Raw genomic sequence first — 20,041 nt, 5'->3', positions numbered from 1 at the left:
GTCATTCCGATCCAGAAAGTTCTCAATCGGACAAATGGTTGCTGAGAAAAACGAGGTTTAGCCCGGACGGAGGGACGGACAGAAAACTCGAAAAGCCGCCGGAGGCATAAAAAACAAAGTTTGTATGTAGGAAACAAACAAACAAATTATCGGAGTTGTATATAGGAAACCAAATACAGATCAAGTTGAGTTTTAAAATAGTTTGCGTTGTACACGAGAGAATGTGAAAGTAGAAAAACACCTGTATTTTGATGGGTGATTTCAACATTAATATTCATAATCTAGAAAATTGTGCAGAATTATTTCTTGCATCACTACAATGTGTCGGGATGCAACAGGTAATGCAGACATGCACTGGAGTCACTGACTAAACAGGTAAGATAGACATGCACGAGAGTCACTGACTAAACAGGTAAGATAGACATGCACTGGAGTCACTGACTAAACAAGTAAGCTAGACATGCACTAGAGTCACTGACTAAACAAGTAAGCTAGACATGCACTAGAGTCACTGACTAAACAGGTAAGATAGACATGCACTAGAGTCACTGACTAAACAAGTAAGCTAGACATGCACTAGAGTCACTGACTAAACAGGTAAGATAGACATGCACTATAGTCACTGACTAAACAGGTAAGATAGACATGCACTAGAGTCACTGACTAAACAGGTAAGATAGACATGCACTAGAGTCACTGACTAAACAAGTAAGCTAGACATGCACTAGAGTCACTGACTAAACAGGTAAGATAGACATGCACTAGAGTCACTGACTAAACAGGTAAGATAGACATGCACGAGAGTCACTGACGAAACAGGTAAGATAGACATGCACTAGAGTCACTGATTAAACAGGTAAGATAGACTGCACTAGAGTCACTGATTAAACAGACAAGATAGACATGCACTAGAGTCACTGATTAAACAGGTAAGATAGACATGCACTAGAGTCACTGATTAAACAGACAAGATAGACATGCACTAGAGTCACTGACTAAACAGGTAAGATAGACATGTACTGGAGTCACTGATTAAACAGGTAAGATAGACATGCACTAGAGTCACTGACTAAACAGGTAAGATAGACATGCACTGGAGTGACTGACTAAACAGGTAAGATAGACATGCACTAGAGTCACTGACTAAACAGGTAAGATAGACATGCATTAGAGTCACTGACTAAACAGGTAAGATAGACATGCACTGGAGTGCAACTTGCACATAATGTGCATAAACCCTTGGGAATAATGGGATTCCCTGATAATTTGGAGGAGCTGTTTGGGAATAAGTTACCTCTTGATCAGAGCAATGGAGCTCGTCCAGTTTTTGATGAGAGAAGGGACAGGAACAGACTTCACCTGGTTGATGCAAAGAATCAGGTGTGTACATGGAACTGAATAAACCATTTTGAATTTAATATTGTTGAAAATAAGGAAATTCGATTTGAGAAGGAAATTGATCTCAAAGCAAAACGTTTGAAGAATAAATGTTTGTTTTTATGAAATGAAAGGCCCAGGATTGGAATGAGGAACAGACTTCAGCTGGTTGCTGGACAGAGGCAGTAGTGTTAACTTCGTGAGTTTATCAAATACTCCACCAGGAAGAGACTGGAGCTGGTTGCTGAACAGATGCAGTTCCTTGAGTTGTGTTAGTTTATCAAACACTCCACTGGGTAAAGACTGGAGCTTGTTGCTGTACAGACGCAGTTCCTTGAGTTGTGTTAGTTTATCAAACACTCCACTGGGTAAAGACTGGAGCTTGTTGCTGTACAGACGCAGTTCCTCGAGTTGTGTTAGTTTATCAAACACTCCACTGGGTAAAGACTGGAGCTTGTTGCTCCTCAGATTCAGAGATGTTAATTTTGTTAGTTTATCAAATACTCCACCAGGCAGAGACTGGAGCTGGTTTCACCAAGAAGAATCATTGTGCTGATCAAATTGATTTATATAAAAACGACATAAATGTTACCTGTAAAGTTATAAATACTGTCCTAAATAAGAATGTGAAGAAAAACGAAATAACTCTTATTATGATGGGTGCGTCTTTAATTGATGATAAAAATGTCATCGCAGAAATCTTTGATGACAATTTTCTAGCCATAGATCGTGATCTAGTCGGAAATATTCCCACAGGAAACGAAAGTTTTCATAACTCCATGAATGGTCAAAATCATAACTCCATATTTATATATCCCATCCATCGACAGGAAAATTTTAACATTGTCAAATATTTCTTAAATCATAAAAGTGCAGATTATGATGGCAAAGACTATTTTCTTGTTAAAAATCTTTTCCCTGACATTTCTGTCCCATGAACACACATCCTCAATTTATCACTTTCTTCTGGAATCATCCCAGATAACATGAAAATTGCTGAAGTCATCCCCATTTTAGAAAAGGGCGACCCCTGTGAGCTCTGCAATTATCGTTCGATATCCCTTTGGACTACATTTTCTAAGATACATGAAGATATTATGAACACAAGAATTAGATTCCTAAATGAATCTGATATTTTATGTAAAATGCGATTCGGTTTCCGGGAGAAACGTAACCCAACACATGCTTTGCTGACATTTATTGAAAAGGACTTTTCCAAGGCTTTTGACACAATAGGTCATGAAATTATTTTGCATGAATTATTATATTGTGGAATTTGGGGAAAAGCCTTGGAATGGTTCAGAAATTACTTAACAAACAGGAAACAATTTGTTGCTCTCAATGACGTGTGGAGTGCCACAGGGTTCCATTTTAGGATCGCTCCTATTTATAATTTATATAAATGATTTTTACACATCATCTAAAGTTTTGTCTTTTATATTGTTTGCTGATGATTCTAATCTTTTTTTCTTCCAATCCTGATCCCCAACCTTCTAAGTAAGACTATAAACCTTGAGCTAGGCCATGTATCAGACTGGATCAGGGCAAATAGACCATCATTGAATCTGGATAAAACAAATTTCATGCTCTTTCGCAATACACCTTCGGTGCTCCCCGAACGTATTCTCATGAACAAAGTTTGCAGAATATAGAGTGCACCAAATTCCTTGGTGTGTTAATCAATGACCACCGATAGTGGAGAACCCATGCAAACGAATTGTGTAACAGAATATCTCGTAATGTGGATACTGAAGGAACTGCGCTCCAACGCGAGTCGAAAGAATTGACGCGACCAAAGACGGAATTCGTCCGAGTTGCTTTATTGAAACAAAACAGCTCAGGTATTCTGACAAGCCCGTTTATCGGGCCGCAATATATATACACATTTATGTCGTGAAGTTTGCCGGGCAAAAGCTATACCGGGCATGCCCGGGTATCAAGGTCGAGCCTTGGAAAGGCGAGTCTGGACCTGCCCGGGCGTGTTTGGCTGCGGCCTGGCAAGTCGAGGCTGGGCGTGCCCGGGCGCTCTGGGCGAGCACTGGAAAGGCGATAGCGGGCATGCCCGGACGCTCTGGGCGAGCCCTGGAAAGGCGATAGCGGGCATGCCCGGACGCTCTGGGCGAGCCCTGGAAAGGCGAGAGCGGGCATGCCCGGGAAAGACGAGACCGGGCGTGCCCGGGAGGTTCGGGCGTGCCCGGGAACAGTGAGTCCGGGCATGCCCGGGAGAGGCGCGTCTGGCCGTGTTCTGGCCGGTGCAAGGCGATTGTGTGCATCCAGCGGTAACCGCTACACACGCCCCTCCAGAATCGACCTGCACCGGCAGGGTCAATTTAAGGGGGCTCTGGATGACCCGGCCGAAGCGACCCCTGGAGGGTCGTGGGGAGGGGTCTGACGTGGTGGTGGGTGGTCGAGCGGGGGGAACTGTGGACGGGGGGCGGCCTCGCCGCGGAGGAAGGGCCAACCGTGGTGGTCGGTCGACGTCCATGTGCGCCGGTTTGAGGTGGTCCACAGAAATCCGGTCCGGCCGGCCGCCGAAGTCGACGATGAAAGACTTGTCGCCCCGTCGCAGGACCCGGAAGGGCCCGTCGTACGGCGGCCGGAGTGGCCCCCGGTGCGCGTCATGACGCACAAAGACGTACTCCGCTGTGCGAAGCGCCGGGGGGACATAGGACTGGGGGCCACCGTGGCGGGACGTCGGCACGGGGGCAAATCGTCGGGCGGCCTCCTGGAGGTCCGAGCGCTGGCGAGCGGCGGACCAGGGAATGGTAGCGTCAGGCACGAATTTGCCCGGGACGCGGAGTGGCTGGCCGTAGACGAGCTCGGCGGCGGACGCCTGGAGGTCTTCCTTGGGGGCCGTGCGAAGGCCCAAAAGGACCCACGGCAGCCGGTCGGCCCAACCGTCGTCCTGAAGGCCGGCCATGAGTGCGGCCTTCATGGAGCGGTGAAACCGCTCGCACAACCCATTGGCTTGGGGGTGGTAGGCCGTGGTGCGGTGCAGCGTGACCCCCAACGAACGGGCGACTGCGCCCCAAAGCTCAGACGTGAACTGTGGGCCGCGGTCAGACGAGATGTCCGCTGGTGCGCCGAAGCGCGCGACCCAGGTGGCGATGAACGCCTGCGCCACGTCGGCGGTGGTGGTGGAGGTGAGGGGCACGGCCTCCGGCCACCTGGTGGTCCTGTCCACCATGGTGAGCAGGTGGGTGAACCCCCGCGAGGGGGGCAGGGGACCCACCAGGTCCACGTGTACGTGGTCGAAACGCCGTTCGGGCACAGTGAAAGGTGCCAGCGGGGCCTGGGTGTGGCGGTGGACCTTGGCTCGCTGGCAGGCCGTGCAGGCGTTGGCCCAGTCGCGGATGTTTCGTCGAAGGCCGTGCCAGACGAAACGCGCCGACACCAGCTTCTGAGAAGCTTTCCGGCCCGGGTGAGAAAGGCCGTGGATGGAGGCGAAGATGCGGCGCTGCCAGGAAACGGGCACGATGGGGCAAGGCTGGCCCTGGGAGACGTCGCAGAGCAGGACGATGCCCGCAAAGGGGATGTCGGCCAGGCGGAGGCCCGTGTCCGCCACGCGGAGTGCCTGCACCGAGGCGTCGGTGGTCTGGTCGGCCGCCATGAGCGTGAAGTCCACGCCGAGGTGGACCGCGTTCGCGCTGGCCCGCGAAAGGCAGTCGGCCACGGCGTTGTCTTTGCCGGCGACGTGCTGGATGTCCGTGGTGAACTCCGACACGGCGGAGAGGTGGCGCTGTTGGCGGGCCGACCACGGCTCCGTGACCTTGGCCATGCCGTAAACCAACGGCTTGTGGTCGACGAACGCCGTGAAAGGTCGGCCCTCCAGGAGGTGGCGGAAATGGCGGACGGCCAGGTGTAGACCGAGGAGCTCCCGGTCAAACGTGCTGTATTTGAGCTCGTTCGGCCGGAGCTGCCGGCTGAAAAAAGCGAGTGGCTGCCAAACCCCGTTCACCCATTGCTCATGTACGGCGCCCACCGCGTAGTCGGAGGCATCCGTGGTGAGGGCGATGGGAGCGTTGAGCACCGGGTGAGCGAGCAGTGGTGCGTCGGCGAGGGCCCGCTTTGAGCTTTGGAAGGCCGCATCCATTGCTGTGGACCAGGCGATGTCGTGCTTGGCCGGCTTGCCCCGGAGGGCTTCGTAGAGGGGCCGCATGAGTTGAGCAGCGCGGGGCACGAAGCGGTGATAAAAATTCACCATTCCCAGGAATTCCTGCAGGCCTTGATGGTGCGGGGACGCGGGAACGTGGTGATGGCCTCGACCTTGGTTGGCAGCGGCACGGCCCCGTTCTTGGTGATGTGGTGGCCCAAAAAATCAACGGCCGTCGTGCCGAAGTGGCATTTGGCCGGGTTGACGATGAGGCCGTACTCGCTGAGGCGCCCGAACAGTGTTCGGAGGTGGAGGAGGTGCTCGGCTCGGGACATGCTGGCGACGAGGATGTCGTCCAGGTAAACGAAAAGGAACGGCAGGTCACGCAGCACGCCGTCCATCAAGCGCTGGAACGCCTGAGCCGCGTTCTTGAGACCAAACGGCATCCGCAAGAATTCGAATAAGCCGAACGGCGTGATGACTGCCATTTCAGGGACGTCGGCCGCCCTGACAGGTACCTGGTGATATCCACGTATGAGATCAATTTTCGAAAAAATGACCCGTCCCGCCAGACGGGCGGAGAAGTCTTGGATATGCGGGATCGGGTACCTGTCGGGGGTGGTAGCGTCATTGAGATGGCGGTAGTCGCCACACGGGCACCATCCACCCCCCGGCTTTGGCAGGATGTGCAGTGGCGAGGCCCACGCGCTATCGGAGCGCCGCACGATGCCGAGGTGCTCCAACGCGTCGAATTCGGCCTTCGCCACGGCGAGCTTGGCTGGGTCGAGGCGGCGGGCCCTGGCGTAGACCGGCGGGCCCGTGGTTGGTATGTGGTGCTCGATCCCATGCCGTACTGCGACGGCCGAAAACGTCGGCCGCGTGAGGGCCGGGAACTCTGTCGGGACGTCCACCAGCAGTCCGTGTGCGCAGAGGAAGTCGGCGCCTAGCAGAGCCATGGGCACGTTTGCGGTTACAAACGTCCAAGCAAAGCGTTGGCCGCCGAAGCAGAGTAGACATTGCGTGGGCCGAAGGTGCGGATGGTCGATCCGTTGGCCGCAACCAAGGAGGGGCCGCAAACCGCGGATTGCCTGTCCTGGTCAGAGGCGGGTATGATGCTCAGTTGGGCGCCGGTGTCGCACAGGAAGCGCCGTCCGGATGCTTTATCCGTGATGAACAGTAAGTTGCCCGTGTGGCCGGCGCTCATGGCTGGTAATGAACGCCGGCCCGGCCGTTTCCCGGCCTGCCGAAGGTGCACGGGGGTCGGCACGTCCGGGCCTTCTGTCCGAACCTGGCATGATAGTAACACCACGCTTGGTCAGGTGGAGGCCCCGGTCGTCGTGCTGGAGGTGGTCGGGTCGGTGTAGCGGCCGCCAATTGCGTCGGCAGTTCGGTCGTCGACCGTGCCGGGCGCTCGGGCGCCATGGGTGTTGCGTCGGACGGCGGTGGGTCCCATGTCGCCGCTGCGATGCGCTGACCTGCGGCGGAGATCTTGTCGGCTTCTCTGGCAAGGGCCCGGGGATCTGTGATCGTCGTGCTTGCCAGGGCAAGGCGTACCGGGTTAGGCAGCTGACGGAGGAACAGCTCCCGGAACAGGAATGCCGGAGAGTGCTCGCCGAGCAGTGAAAGCATGTAGTCCATTCGCTCGGAAGGGCGCGTGTCGCCGAGCTCGGGCAGGTCGAGCAGGCGCCGTGCGCGTTCCGCCGATGGGAGGACGAAAGCGTCGAGGAGGAGCTTCTTAATCGCGCCGTATTTGTCAGCGGCTGGCGGGCTCTCGAGGAGGCTCAGGGCGCAGGCCGCGGTGGCCGAACCGAGCGCTGCTACCACATGGTGGAAGCGGGTGTCGTCGGCCGTGATGCCTCGCAGGGCGAACAGGGAATCCGCCTGTGCGAACCAAACCGCCGCGTGAGCCTCCCAGAAGGTAGGCAGTTTAAGGGCGACTGCCGTGTCCATGTCGGTAGGTCACCAATGAAGGAGCTGGGGCTCCCACGTCGATCGGAAGAATGGACGCGACAAAAAGCTGGAATTCATCCGAGTTGCTTTATTCAAACCAAACACTCAGGCACTCTGAAAAGCCCGTTTATCGGGCAGCAATATATATACATATTATCCAGGAGCGTTTGCGCAGGAAAGGCGAGAGGGGGCGTGGCCCAGCATCCTGGCTGCGGCCTGGCAAGTTGAGGGCGAGCCTGCCCGGGCGTCCTGGACGAGCCCGGCATGGTGATCGCTCCGCGTCCTTGATAGGTGCAAGGCGATTGTGAAAACCCAGCGGTAGCCGCTACAATGTTATGCACGCAGAATCGATTTGGCTTCAGACAGAAATTGAACGAGAACAATGTGACTCTGTCTCCAATATGCCTCCGCATAGTCCCACAACGGGTAGATGCCATCATTCACTGTCCTAAAAATAAACAAGTTTGATTAAAATCCCTTCAGCTGTTCTCAAGTATCACATTTTCACCTGGCATGACAGGTTTCACATTGATCGGTGAAGCGGTTTCAGAGAATGGATTTTTTTTTTATATCGGTTTTCAAGCTAATATGGCTGCCATTCCACGTGACATATGACCTTACAAATGTACACTCTGCATATGTATGTGTCGGGGATCACGTTTGTGAAGTTTCGTGTTGATCGGATAAGGTTCGTTTTTCTTTCCAAGATGGCTGCGAAACCACGTGACCTATAACATCATCATTTTCAAACGATATGCAACAGTGTTGTAAGATGATATTTGTAAAATTTCGCATCGATCGGGTGGGTCGTTTCAAATATAATTATTTAATATTTTCCTTCAATCCAATATTGCTGCCAAACCATGTGACCGATGATGTCATAAATGTAATGTTTCAATACAAATGGGTCATAGATCATGTGCATGCAATTTCAGATTTTTAGGATAAAGAATTTGATTAAAACATTTTTGGCTGGTATACCACTTCACCTATGATGTCATTATCATGCTTTTGGTCCACATTGGGAGTGCTTGACAATGTGCGAAGTTTCAAATTTTTCCATTCAGCGGTTTCCTAGAAGTAATTTTTTTATCATTTGCGTTTCCTACAAGATGGCTAACATACCACGTGACCTATGACGTCACAATTATCATAAAAACATTCTGCATGGGTGTCATTCCGATCCAGAAAGTTCTCAATCGGACAAATGGTTGCTGAGAAAAACGAGGTTTAGCCCGGACGGAGGGACGGACAGAAAACTCGAAAAGCCGCCGGAGGCATAAAAAACAAAGTTTGTATGTAGGAAACAAACAAACAAATTATCGGAGTTGTATATAGGAAACCAAATACAGATCAAGTTGAGTTTTAAAATAGTTTGCGTTGTACACGAGAGAATGTGAAAGTAGAAAAACACCTGTATTTTGATGGGTGATTTCAACATTAATATTCACAATCTAGAAAATTGTGCAGAATTATTTCTTACATCACTACAATGTGTCAGGATGCAACAGGTAATGCAGACATGCACTGGAGTCACTGACTAAACAGGTAAGATAGACATGCACGAGAGTCACTGACTAAACAGGTAAGATAGACATGCACGAGAGTCACTGACTAAACAGGTAAGATAGACATGCACGAGAGTCACTGACGAAACAGGTAAGATAGACATGCACTAGAGTCACTGACTAAACAGGTAAGATAGACATCCACGAGAGTCACTGACTAAACAAATAAGATAGACATGCACTAGAGTCACTGATTAAACAGGTAAGATAGACATGCACTAGAGTCACTGACTAAACAGGTAAGATAGACATGCACTGGAGTGACTGACTAAACAGGTAAGATAGACATGCACTAGAGTCACTGACTAAACAGGTAAGATAGACATGCATTAGAGTCACTGACTAAACAGGTAAGATAGACATGCACTGGAGTCACTGACTAAACAGGTAAGATAGACATGCACGAGAGTCACTGACTAAACAGGTAAGATAGACATGCATTAGAGTCACTGACTAAACAGGTAAGATAGACATGCACTGGAGTCACTGACTAAACAGGTAAGATAGACATGCATTAGAGTCACTGACTAAACAGGTAAGATAGACATGCACTGGAGTCACTGACTAAACAGGTAAGATAGACATCCACGAGAGTCACTGACTAAACAAATAAGATAGACATGCACTAGAGTCACTGATTAAACAGGTAAGATAGACATGCACTAGAGTCACTGACTAAACAGGTAAGATAGACATGCACTGGAGTGACTGACTAAACAGGTAAGATAGACATGCACTAGAGTCACTGACTAAACAGGTAAGATAGACATGCATTAGAGTCACTGACTAAACAGGTAAGATAGACATGCACTGGAGTCACTGACTAAACAGGTAAGATAGACATGCACGAGAGTCACTGACTAAACAGGTAAGATAGACATGCATTAGAGTCACTGACTAAACAGGTAAGATAGACATGCACTGGAGTCACTGACTAAACAGGTAAGATAGACATGCATTAGAGTCACTGACTAAACAGGTAAGATAGACATGCACTGGAGTCACTGACTAAACAGGTAAGATAGACATCCACGAGAGTCACTGACTAAACAAATAAGATAGACATGCACTAGAGTCACTGATTAAACAGGTAAGATAGACATGCACTAGAGTCACTGACTAAACAGGTAAGATAGACATGCACTGGAGTGACTGACTAAACAGGTAAGATAGACATGCACTAGAGTCACTGACTAAACAGGTAAGATAGACATGCATTAGAGTCACTGACTAAACAGGTAAGATAGACATGCACTGGAGTCACTGACTAAACAGGTAAGATAGACATGCACGAGAGTCACTGACTAAACAGGAAAGATAGACATGCACTAGAGTCACTGACTAAACAGGTAAGATAGACATCCACGAGAGTCACTGACTAAACAAATAAGATAGACATGCACTAGAGTCACTGACTAAACAGGTAAGATAGACATGCATTAGAGTCACTGACTAAGCAGGTAAGATAGACATGCATTAGAGTCACTGACTAAACAGGTAAGATAGACATGCATTAGAGTCACTGACTAAACAGGTAAGATAGACACGCACTAGAGTCACTGACTAAACAGGTAAGATAGACATGCACTGGAATGCAACTTGCACATAATGTGCATAAACCCTTGGGAATAATGGGATTCCCTGATAATTTGGAGGAGCTGTTTGGGAATAAGTTACCTCTTGATCAGAGCAATGGAGCTCGTCCAGTTTTTGATGAGAGAAGGGACAGGAACAGACTTCACCTGGTTGATGCAAAGAATCAGGTGTGTACATGGAACTGAATAAACCATTTTGAATTTAATATCGTTGAAAATAAGGAAATTCGATTTGAGAAGGAAATTGATCTCAAAGCAAAACGTTTGAAGAATAAATGTTTGTTTTTATGAAATGAAAGGCCCAGGATTGGAATGAGGAACAGACTTCAGCTGGTTGCTGGACAGACTCAGTAGTGTTAACTTCGTGAGTTTATCAAATACTCCACCAGGCAGAGACTGGAGCTGGTTGCTGTACAGATTCAGATAAGTTAATTTTGTTAGTTTATCAAATACTCCACCAGGAAGAGACTGGAGCTGGTTTCACCAAGAAGAATCATTGTGCTGATCAAATTGATTTATATAAAAACGACATAAATGTTACCTGTAAAGTTATAAATACTGTCCTAAATAAGAATGTGAAGAAAAACGAAATAACTCTTATTAGGATGGGTGCGTCTTTAATTGATGATAAAAATGTCATCGCAGAAATCTTTGATGACAATTTTCTAGCCATAGATCGTGATCTAGTCGGAAATATTCCCACAGGAAACGAAAGTTTTCATAACTCCATGAATGGTCAAAATCATAACTCCATATTTATATATCCCATCCATCGACAGGAAAATTTTAACATTGTAAAATATTTCTTAAATCATAAAAGTGCAGATTATGATGGCAAAGACTATTTTCTTGTTAAAAATCTTTTCCCTGACATTTCTGTCCCATGAACACACATCCTCAATTTATCACTTTCTTCTGGAATCATCCCAGATAACATGAAAATTGCTGAAGTCATCCCCATTTTAGAAAAGGGCGACCCCTGTGAGCTCTGCAATTATCGTTCGATATCCCTTCGGACTACATTTTCTAAGATACATGAAGATATTATGAACACAAGAATTAGATTCCTAAATGAATCTGATATTTTATGTAAAATGCGATTCGGTTTCCGGGAGAAACGTAACCCAACACATGCTTTGCTGACATTTATTGAAAAGGACTTTTCCAAGGCTTTTGACACAATAGGTCATGAAATTATTTTGCATGAATTATTATATTGTGGAATTTGGGGAAAAGCCTTGGAATGGTTCAGAAATTACTTAACAAACATGAAACAATTTGTTGCTGAGAAGTTCTCACCTATTAACCCCACCAACTAACATGAGGTATTAATGCCCACAAATAAAGGTCTAACCCATCTATGAATTACATACACTGCCTCCTCAGCATCACATGTAACAAACGACTGAACCTTCAAATAAAGTCCCTGTTACATGGCAATCTTACCGCTACTCAAAACACACAGTTCATACGACACTTACGAAAGTCTAGCTATGGATCTGCCATGTAGCAACATATATATATACTCGAGACAGCCGTGGAAAAATCCACGTTTAAAAAAAAATTGATTGGAAAAAGTGAGTTTACAAAACATACAAACTGTAAAAAAAAAAACCCTCGCTCACAATTATGCAAGGTAATACCGTGGTAAAAGAGGGAATGAGGTATCACGGGGTAAAATGTTGAGGGGGTGCATAAACCCTTTTTAATTCTCGCTGGGCTCGACAAGAATTTGAAGACCCATTCACAACAACAAACGTGAAATGAAAACCAATCGTCACTAAAAATGTTAATTTTTTTCAACACTGTCCGTGTGTGTTATGTTCTAATGTGAAATCATCCAAGAATGGGATAGAGGTTGGTCGGACGTGGATTATTGGGAGTTTTGGATTTGAGGAGGTGTATAAACACCTTTTCATTTTCGCCGGGCTGAACGACATAGTTATATCACCCGCCCACAACAATTAACATGTGAAATTAAAAGTGCTTGTTACTAAAAAGGTTGTGGTTTTTCGTACGTTTTATTTCGTCACGTGAATACTCTGCATTCTGGCCCTTCAGGGTCAGGATGCATGTGTTTTGAATGACCATGTGCTTCAGCCTTGGGGTTGAAGTCACAGAACTCAAATAGACCTAGAAGAACTATGCCCGTTCACGACACACACACAGCGGTGGCCCCGCTCACGCCGCCATTTTAGTTAGCGCAAGAACTGAATAGGCGAACGTGTGCGCTAGCTAAGCCTAGTGGAAGTGGATGAGTGGACGTGAATTTTTATATTGGACGGTGTTGTGTTGCTTTTAAACACTATTTTATGAATTCTATTCATAAGTTAAATCTCTGTCGAAGCATTTTCCTGGCATCTTGACATAGTTTATCCGAATTCCCCGGCAGTTTTCCATTTCAGCTCTAGCTGCTAATCTCTCACTCCTTACTATTTGCTGGTTCTTGTACCCCCTCTCCCTCTCTTTCTCTTTCTGCCTATTGCTCCTTTCTCATGTACTTTTTACCACTCTCTCCCTCCTTCTCTTTCCTGCTCCTCTCTTCCTCTATTATTTTCCAGTTCTCAACTGAGGTAAATCGCGTTGATGAGCGGGAAAACACCATAACTGATTGTGTTTAATTTAAAAGTTAACACATTGACGGACTCGAGTCGAACATGAAAGAACTGGAGATTATTGAGATTGCGGTAATTATAGGTGATGATGATACTGCGGTAATAATTAATAAATTTGATCGATACTCTCGTCATCTGAGGTAATAATGGATGATTATGCTGAGATAATAATTAATAAACTCGATCGATACTGTCGTCATCTGAGGTAACAATGGATGATTATGCTGAGATATTATAATTAATAAACTCGATCGATACTCTCGTCATCTGAGGTAATAATGGATGATTATGCTGAGATAATAATTAATGAACTCGATCGATACTCTCGTCATCTGAGGTAATAATGGATGATTATGCTGAGATAATAATTAATAAACTTGATCGCGACTCTCGGAAGATCAGGAAGACAAGAACGACACCCAGTAGAGAGCATACCTCGCCAGGTGAGCAGTTTTTGTTTTGTATCCCAGAGTAGACCAGAAAAGCACAACACAAATCACATTTAATCAAAATTATCCGTACACAACTTTTTGAGATATCCTGCTTTGTGTCGTTGGTAAATAACGTACTGGTAAATCATTTATTTGTGACGATGCTTTACGGCTCAGGTGAGTGTGTGTGTCTCTTAGGTAAACTGTTAGTGTAAATGTGGTGATCAAGGTTGGACACGTTTCCCGTTTATCTGGACAAGTGATCAAATTGGAGAAGATAATAACTCACAAAACGTTCCAAAGTGAGTAAAGTAAATTTACTCGATTTACCTCAACGCGATTTGCCAATTGTGTGTGGCTCAACAAAATTGGGAGAGAAGAGATTAAGAGCTAGAGTCCTTAAGTTCAAGCAAAGGCACGGCCTTTGGTTCAAGTCAAAATGCACTGACAAATCCGCAAACACACACAAACTAACAGATGGGACTACATAAACGAAAAACTACATCTGTGCATAACGTGAAAGTTTAACTAGAGTTTGGCGAGTAAACTCTTCATAATTAAGAAAAATAAATTACTTACCTGTGGAATGTTTTCCCAGAACCTTTCACAAGTCGATTTGTACAGTTTATTGCAGCACAAGAAGGCATATTGCTGATATTTGTTGAACATTCACACTGCTCATGTTAACAATAGGCCTATCTGTACGCAGAAAGCGGAGGTGTCTTGCGCTAACTAAAATGGCTGCCGCGTTGCGGCGGAGGGGCCACACAGCGGCCTGCATAGTTCTTCTAGGTCTATTTGAGTTCTGTGGGTTGAAGTGCATGTGTGTGCTAATGGGACAGTCTTGGTAGACGGTAATACACCACCGCTCGGTAAATAACATCTAATCCTCGATCTGTAACAATTGTTACAATTGTTACAGATCGCGGTTAGATGTTATAGACCGAGCGGTTGGTGACCGCGACCTAACAAACTCACCCGATTCCACCCGAACTTTGGCCGTATCGCACCGTAGCTGCCCAATCTGGAAAAGACTAAAACGACCGAATGCAAAGAGGAAAAGGAATAAAACGAGAAGACGGACAGAAGAGTGACTGGGTTTATTATTATTTACACACAAGCAAAAAGCAAGCAGTCACGTTTATTTACAGGCACATGAGACGCAGGTGACACAGTGAAAATGATTAGCTTACCTACAGTCTTAATTAACCCAGGACAGAACAAACAAAGACACTGACTCACGCGGGGAATTGCAGGAATGGCAGGAGGTGGATGGCTGGAGGTCAACGCTTGGTGGAGCCAACGCGGAGCTTGGTGGAGCCTTGGTGGAGGTGAACGCTTGGTGGAGCCAACACGGAGCTTGGTGGAGGTGAACGCTTGGTGGAGCCAACGCGGAGCTTGGTGGAGCTTTGGTGGAGGTGAACGCTTGGTGGAGCCAACACGGAGCTTGGTGGAGCCTTGGTGGAGGTGAACGCTTGGTGGAGCCAACGCGGAGCTTGGTGGAGCCTTGGTGGAGGTGAACGCTTGGTGGAGCCAACGCGGAGCTTGGTGGAGCCTTGGTGGAGGTGAACGCTTGGTGGAGCCAACACGGAGCTTGGTGGAGGTGAACGCTTGGTGGAGCCAACGCGGAGCTTGGTGGAGCTTTGGTGGAGGTGAACGCTTGGTGGAGCCAACACGGAACTTGGTGGAGGTTTGGTGTGACGGGTTACGTGTTTGGTGTGACGGGTTTGGTGTCTGGGAGTGAGATTCGGGGCCGAACCAAATTTATAAAACATCTAGAAAAAAATTTGGTCAAAATTTGGAGCTGCTGGAAATTTGTGTTGTTTTAAAGCAAAACCCAAATTTTGAAATCGCGCCATGGCTGGTCAAGGCGATCGGATGCCGGTGGGTGAGCTAGAGGAGGGGTTAGGGGTAACCCAGGACCTCGGGGAAATGTATGTGGAGGAAAGGGAGGAGGAGAGCAATGGCAATGTGGTTGAGGGAGTATCAGACGCACAAAATGGCGTCCTCGCGCACGTGGGTGTCGCGGCACCAAATTTTGCCGCGCCCGTGACCGTAGCAGCGGCCGCAGCACCAATGAACTGGGGGCTATTCATGCAGCAGATGCAGGCCTTCATGGTCAAGGCGGATGAGGAGAGGGAAGAGAACAGGGGGATGAGAAACCAAATTTTAGGAATGGGGAACCAGATGGATGCTCAGAGTGAGCAAATGAGGGCTCAGAGTGAGCAATTGGGGGTAATGAGGGACGAAGCGAGGGGTACTGGTGAGGGGTTAGACAAGAAATTTGGGAAGTTAGACAATAATTTTGAGGGGTTAGACAAGAAATTTGGGAAGTTAGACAATAATTTTGAGGGGTTAGACAAGAAATTTGGGAAGTTAGACAATAATTTTGAGGGGTTAGACAACGGGATAAAAGAGGTGAAAAATGGGTTAATGGGGTTAGAAAATAGGATGGAAGACAAATTGCGGGAAATAGGGGAGCAATCCGCCCGGGAAATCGAACAGATGGGGAACCAGATGGAGGAGATGAAGGAGGAGATACGACGAGGTGTAAGTGAGGAGGTCTCTAGGGTACGCGAGGAGGTAAAGCGAGGCGAAAAGCGTATTGAGAAAGAGGTGAGGAATAATACGGCGAAGTTACAAGGGGGAATAGAAGATCTGACGGAGGAGGTGGAACAGCTGACAGAGGGACAGATGGAGTTAGTGGAGCAGGTTCAAAGAACACTGCGGTACTAGGAGGGTTAAAAGCGACACAAAAAGACATTAAGAACGAATTAATAGCGACACAGAGGCAATGTCAGATGGTACGTGAGGGACTGACAATGAGGGTGGACGAGGTGACAGAGATAATGGAGACGAAGGACCGAGAGGTGAGGATGCACACAGAGACGGTCACGGTAGCCTTAGAGGACGAACTTGAGGAGACGCACCGGGAAATAAAAGAGGTGAAGCAAAAATTAGAGGAAGTGGAAGAAGAGGTGAGTGAAATTAAGAAGGGACGGACAGAAACTAAGAGGGAGATAAAGGAGGAGGTAATGGAATTGGTACAAGGTCGGTGCCCAAATCGTGATGTGCTGCTCACTAACCAAATAAAGAGTTTGCAGGTGGCAAAAGAGGAGTCGGAGATACACCAGAGTTGAGCTTTTACAGAAGAGATCCAGTTGAGCTTTTACAGAGGAGGGAGTTGAGCTTTTACAGAGGAGAGAGAACCCGTCCACCAAGGCTCCACCAGGCTCCGTGTTGGCTCCACCAAGCGTTCACCTCCACCAAGGCTCCACCAAGCTCCGCGTTGGCTCCACCAAGCGTTCACCTCCACCAAGCTCCGTGTTGGCTCCACCAAGCGTTCACCTCCACCAAGGCTCCACCAAGCTCCGCGTTGGCTCCACCAAGCGTTCACCTCCACCAAGCTCCGTGTTGGCTCCACCAAGCGTTCACCTCCACCAAAGCTCCAGCCAGCTCCGGGCCGTCCTCCCCCTCCAGCCATCCTCTCCTTCCAGCCAATTCCTGTCATCATTCCCCGAGTGAGTTTGTTCTGTTTGTTCTGTCCTGGGAATAATTAAGTCTGTATAAGCTAATCATTTTCACTGTGTCACCTGCGTCTCATGTGCCTGTAAATAAACGTGACTGCTTTCTTTTTGCTTGTGTGTAAATAATAAATCCACTTACTCTTCTGTCCGTCTTCTCGTATTATTCCTTTTTTCCTCTTTGCATTCGGTCGTTTTAGTCTTTTCCAGATTGGGCAGCTACGGTGTGATACGGCCAAAGTTCGGGTGGAATCGGGTGAGTTTGTTAGGTCGCGGTCATACACCACCGCTCGGTCAACCATAACATCTAAACCGCGATCTGTAACAATTGTAACAATGTAACAAGAAACTAAGTCACACATTTGTTCACAATAACTGAAAATGGTGTTAAGGTGTTAAGGTTATCTAATCCCTGCCATCCGGACCAAATTTAGATCCTGGGGGGACAGGGCCTTCTCCATCGCTGCTCCCACCCTCTGGAACTCGCTACCTCACACCATCAGAGACTCCTCCTCACTCACCACATTCAAAACATCACTCAAGACCCACCTGTTCAACACTGCATTCAACATTTAACCCACAGCATCTAACCCCTGACTATCTCCTCTCCTTCTCCCTCCTTTGTGCTTTGAATATTTCCCTATTGATTCTTCTTTTTTTGCAATTGTTTTTATGTTTTGCTATGCATTATGTTTTGCACTCTGTCAAAGCGTCTTTGGGCTTCCTGAAAAGCGCTATATAAAATAAATGCATTATTATTATTATTATTATAAGGTCTCAGCTCTATGAGGTCGAAAAGGACTTAAGGGATGTATAAAGGTTATAAAAGGTTGGAAGGGTGAAGGGATCTAAAGGTGTCTACAGTATTGAAAGGGTCTTAAAGATAAAAGTGGTATTTAGTGTTTGGGAGTCTTCAGGATCTTGGGGTTTAATGGGTCTTAAGGGTATTTGGGGTCTTCTGGGTCTTTAAGGTTCTTCAGTGTATTTGGGTCTTCAGGATATTCTGGGTAATTTAGGTTTTCAGGGTATTTTGGGTCTTTTGGTCTTCATGGTCTTCTGGGTCTTTAAGGGTCTTCAGGGTCTTTGAGGTATTTGGGGTATTTGAGGTATTTTGGGTCATTGGGGTATTTTGGGTCTTTGGGGTATTTTGGGTCTTTGAGGTATTTTGGTCTTTTTGGTATTTTGGGTCTTTGAGGAATTTTGGGTCTTTCGGGTATTTTGGGTCCTCTGGGTCTTTAAGGTCTTTATGATCTGTCTTTGGGGTCTTCTGGTTATTTAGGGTTCTCTGGGTCATTTGAGTCTTTGTGGGTCTTCGGGGTATTTTTTTCTTTCGGGCTCTTGGTGGTCTTAAGGGTCTTGGGGATGTAAAGGATCTTCAAAGGTCTGAGGGATCTCAGCAGTCTAAAGGATCGAAAGGTATATTCCAACAATACGTATTTAATAGACTATATAAGTAATAGACAGGAAGCAATGGGCAACATTACGTAATTGATAGATGTACATAATTAATAGGGAGGAAGCAACCGGCGTTCAAACATTACGTAATTAATAGAAACATAAACACAGCTTGATGGCTTCCCGAACGTACGGCTTCCCGAACGTACGGCTTCCAGACCGTGTTTTGCGTTTTATTTATATATATATATATATATATATATATATATATATATATATATATATATATATATATACAGTATATATATATATATATACAGTATATATATATATATATATATATATATATATATATATATATATATATATATATATATATATATATATATATATATATATATATACAGTATATATATATATATATACAGTATATATATATATATATATATATATATATATATATATATATATATATATATATATATATATATATATATATATATATATATATATATATATATATATATATATATATATATATATATATATATATATATATATATATATATATATATATATATATATATATATATATATATATATATATATATATATATATATATTAGACTTCCCTGCTAATAACTCCCCAAGAACACTACGGTGGAGAAGTGAAAATCCCAGAGTTTTTACGGTGTAGCCCATAGGGCAAAGCCGTCTAGAACAGTGTTTGTCTGTCCGTATGTATGTATGTGTCCCCTCAAACGTATACCATTCAGAGCTGAGGATCTGGTCACATGACAGGGTGATGTGATTATGTTTGATGTCATTACGGTGGTATGGCGGCTGACTCTCCACACACCGCTATTTTGATTCCAATTTCGTTCAGGCCAAACATATTGTCGAACCTGTCATATATCACAATCGCCATGCTCTCCCTCCACGTTTTTCATTCAGTGTGAAGCACAAACAAACCGATTGTTAAAATGATCATCAAATATCGAAAGCATCGGCATTACTGGTCTTCCAACAATACAGTACGTATAGGCCTTAGGCTTCATGCCTCACCTTCGGACAAATTAAGCCCAGGTTTTTTAATACAGTAGTGTATCGTTTCAGTAGTATCGTTTTCATAATAATAAAAATAATGATAATATCGTAAATATAGCCATAACACTTTAAACCCAATGTCGTGAATACAAATTAATGGATTGAGGCGATGTATGGTTCATGAATCGATGATAAGCGGTGTAACCACGGAAGTAAGGAATTAGCCTCGGTTTTTTTAAATAGTAATATCATTTTCGTAATTATGATAACGTAACGTTAATATTGTTATGTTTGTAGGGGGTAGTGATAACTTAGAACCAGGTCGATTTGCATAAAATCGCATGCTCCGTATGTCACGGTGAAGAAGAAGAACCACCATGTAATAAGTACTTGTTTAGCCCGGATGTCGTGTAAGCTGTATCTTCGTTCCCATCACGCGGGGTGGG

The 20,041-nt window shown here is 46.1% G+C and overlaps 1 protein-coding gene across 1 annotated transcript in view; it reads right to left on the bottom strand.

Moving 5' to 3' along the window:
- Window positions 1–1,497: 1,497 nt before the first annotated feature.
- LOC137428299 (uncharacterized) overlaps window positions 1,498–20,041 on the bottom strand; it is a 71,333-nt gene continuing 52,789 nt past the window's right edge. The window contains exons 8-9 of the mRNA XM_078777447.1: window positions 10,905–11,051; window positions 1,498–1,896 (exon numbers count right to left, since the gene is read on the bottom strand). Coding sequence (XP_078633573.1) covers window positions 1,498–1,896; window positions 10,905–11,051 — 546 coding nt within the window. The remainder of the gene's footprint in view (window positions 1,897–10,904; window positions 11,052–20,041) is intronic.

Source organism: Myxine glutinosa, chromosome 5 (assembly GCF_964187855.1).
Source record: "Myxine glutinosa chromosome 5, kmMyxGlut1.1, whole genome shotgun sequence".
NCBI lineage: Eukaryota > Metazoa > Chordata > Myxini > Myxiniformes > Myxinidae > Myxine > Myxine glutinosa.
Note: the sequence above shows the minus strand (reverse complement) of the source record. Positions and strands in the feature narration are given on the sequence as shown.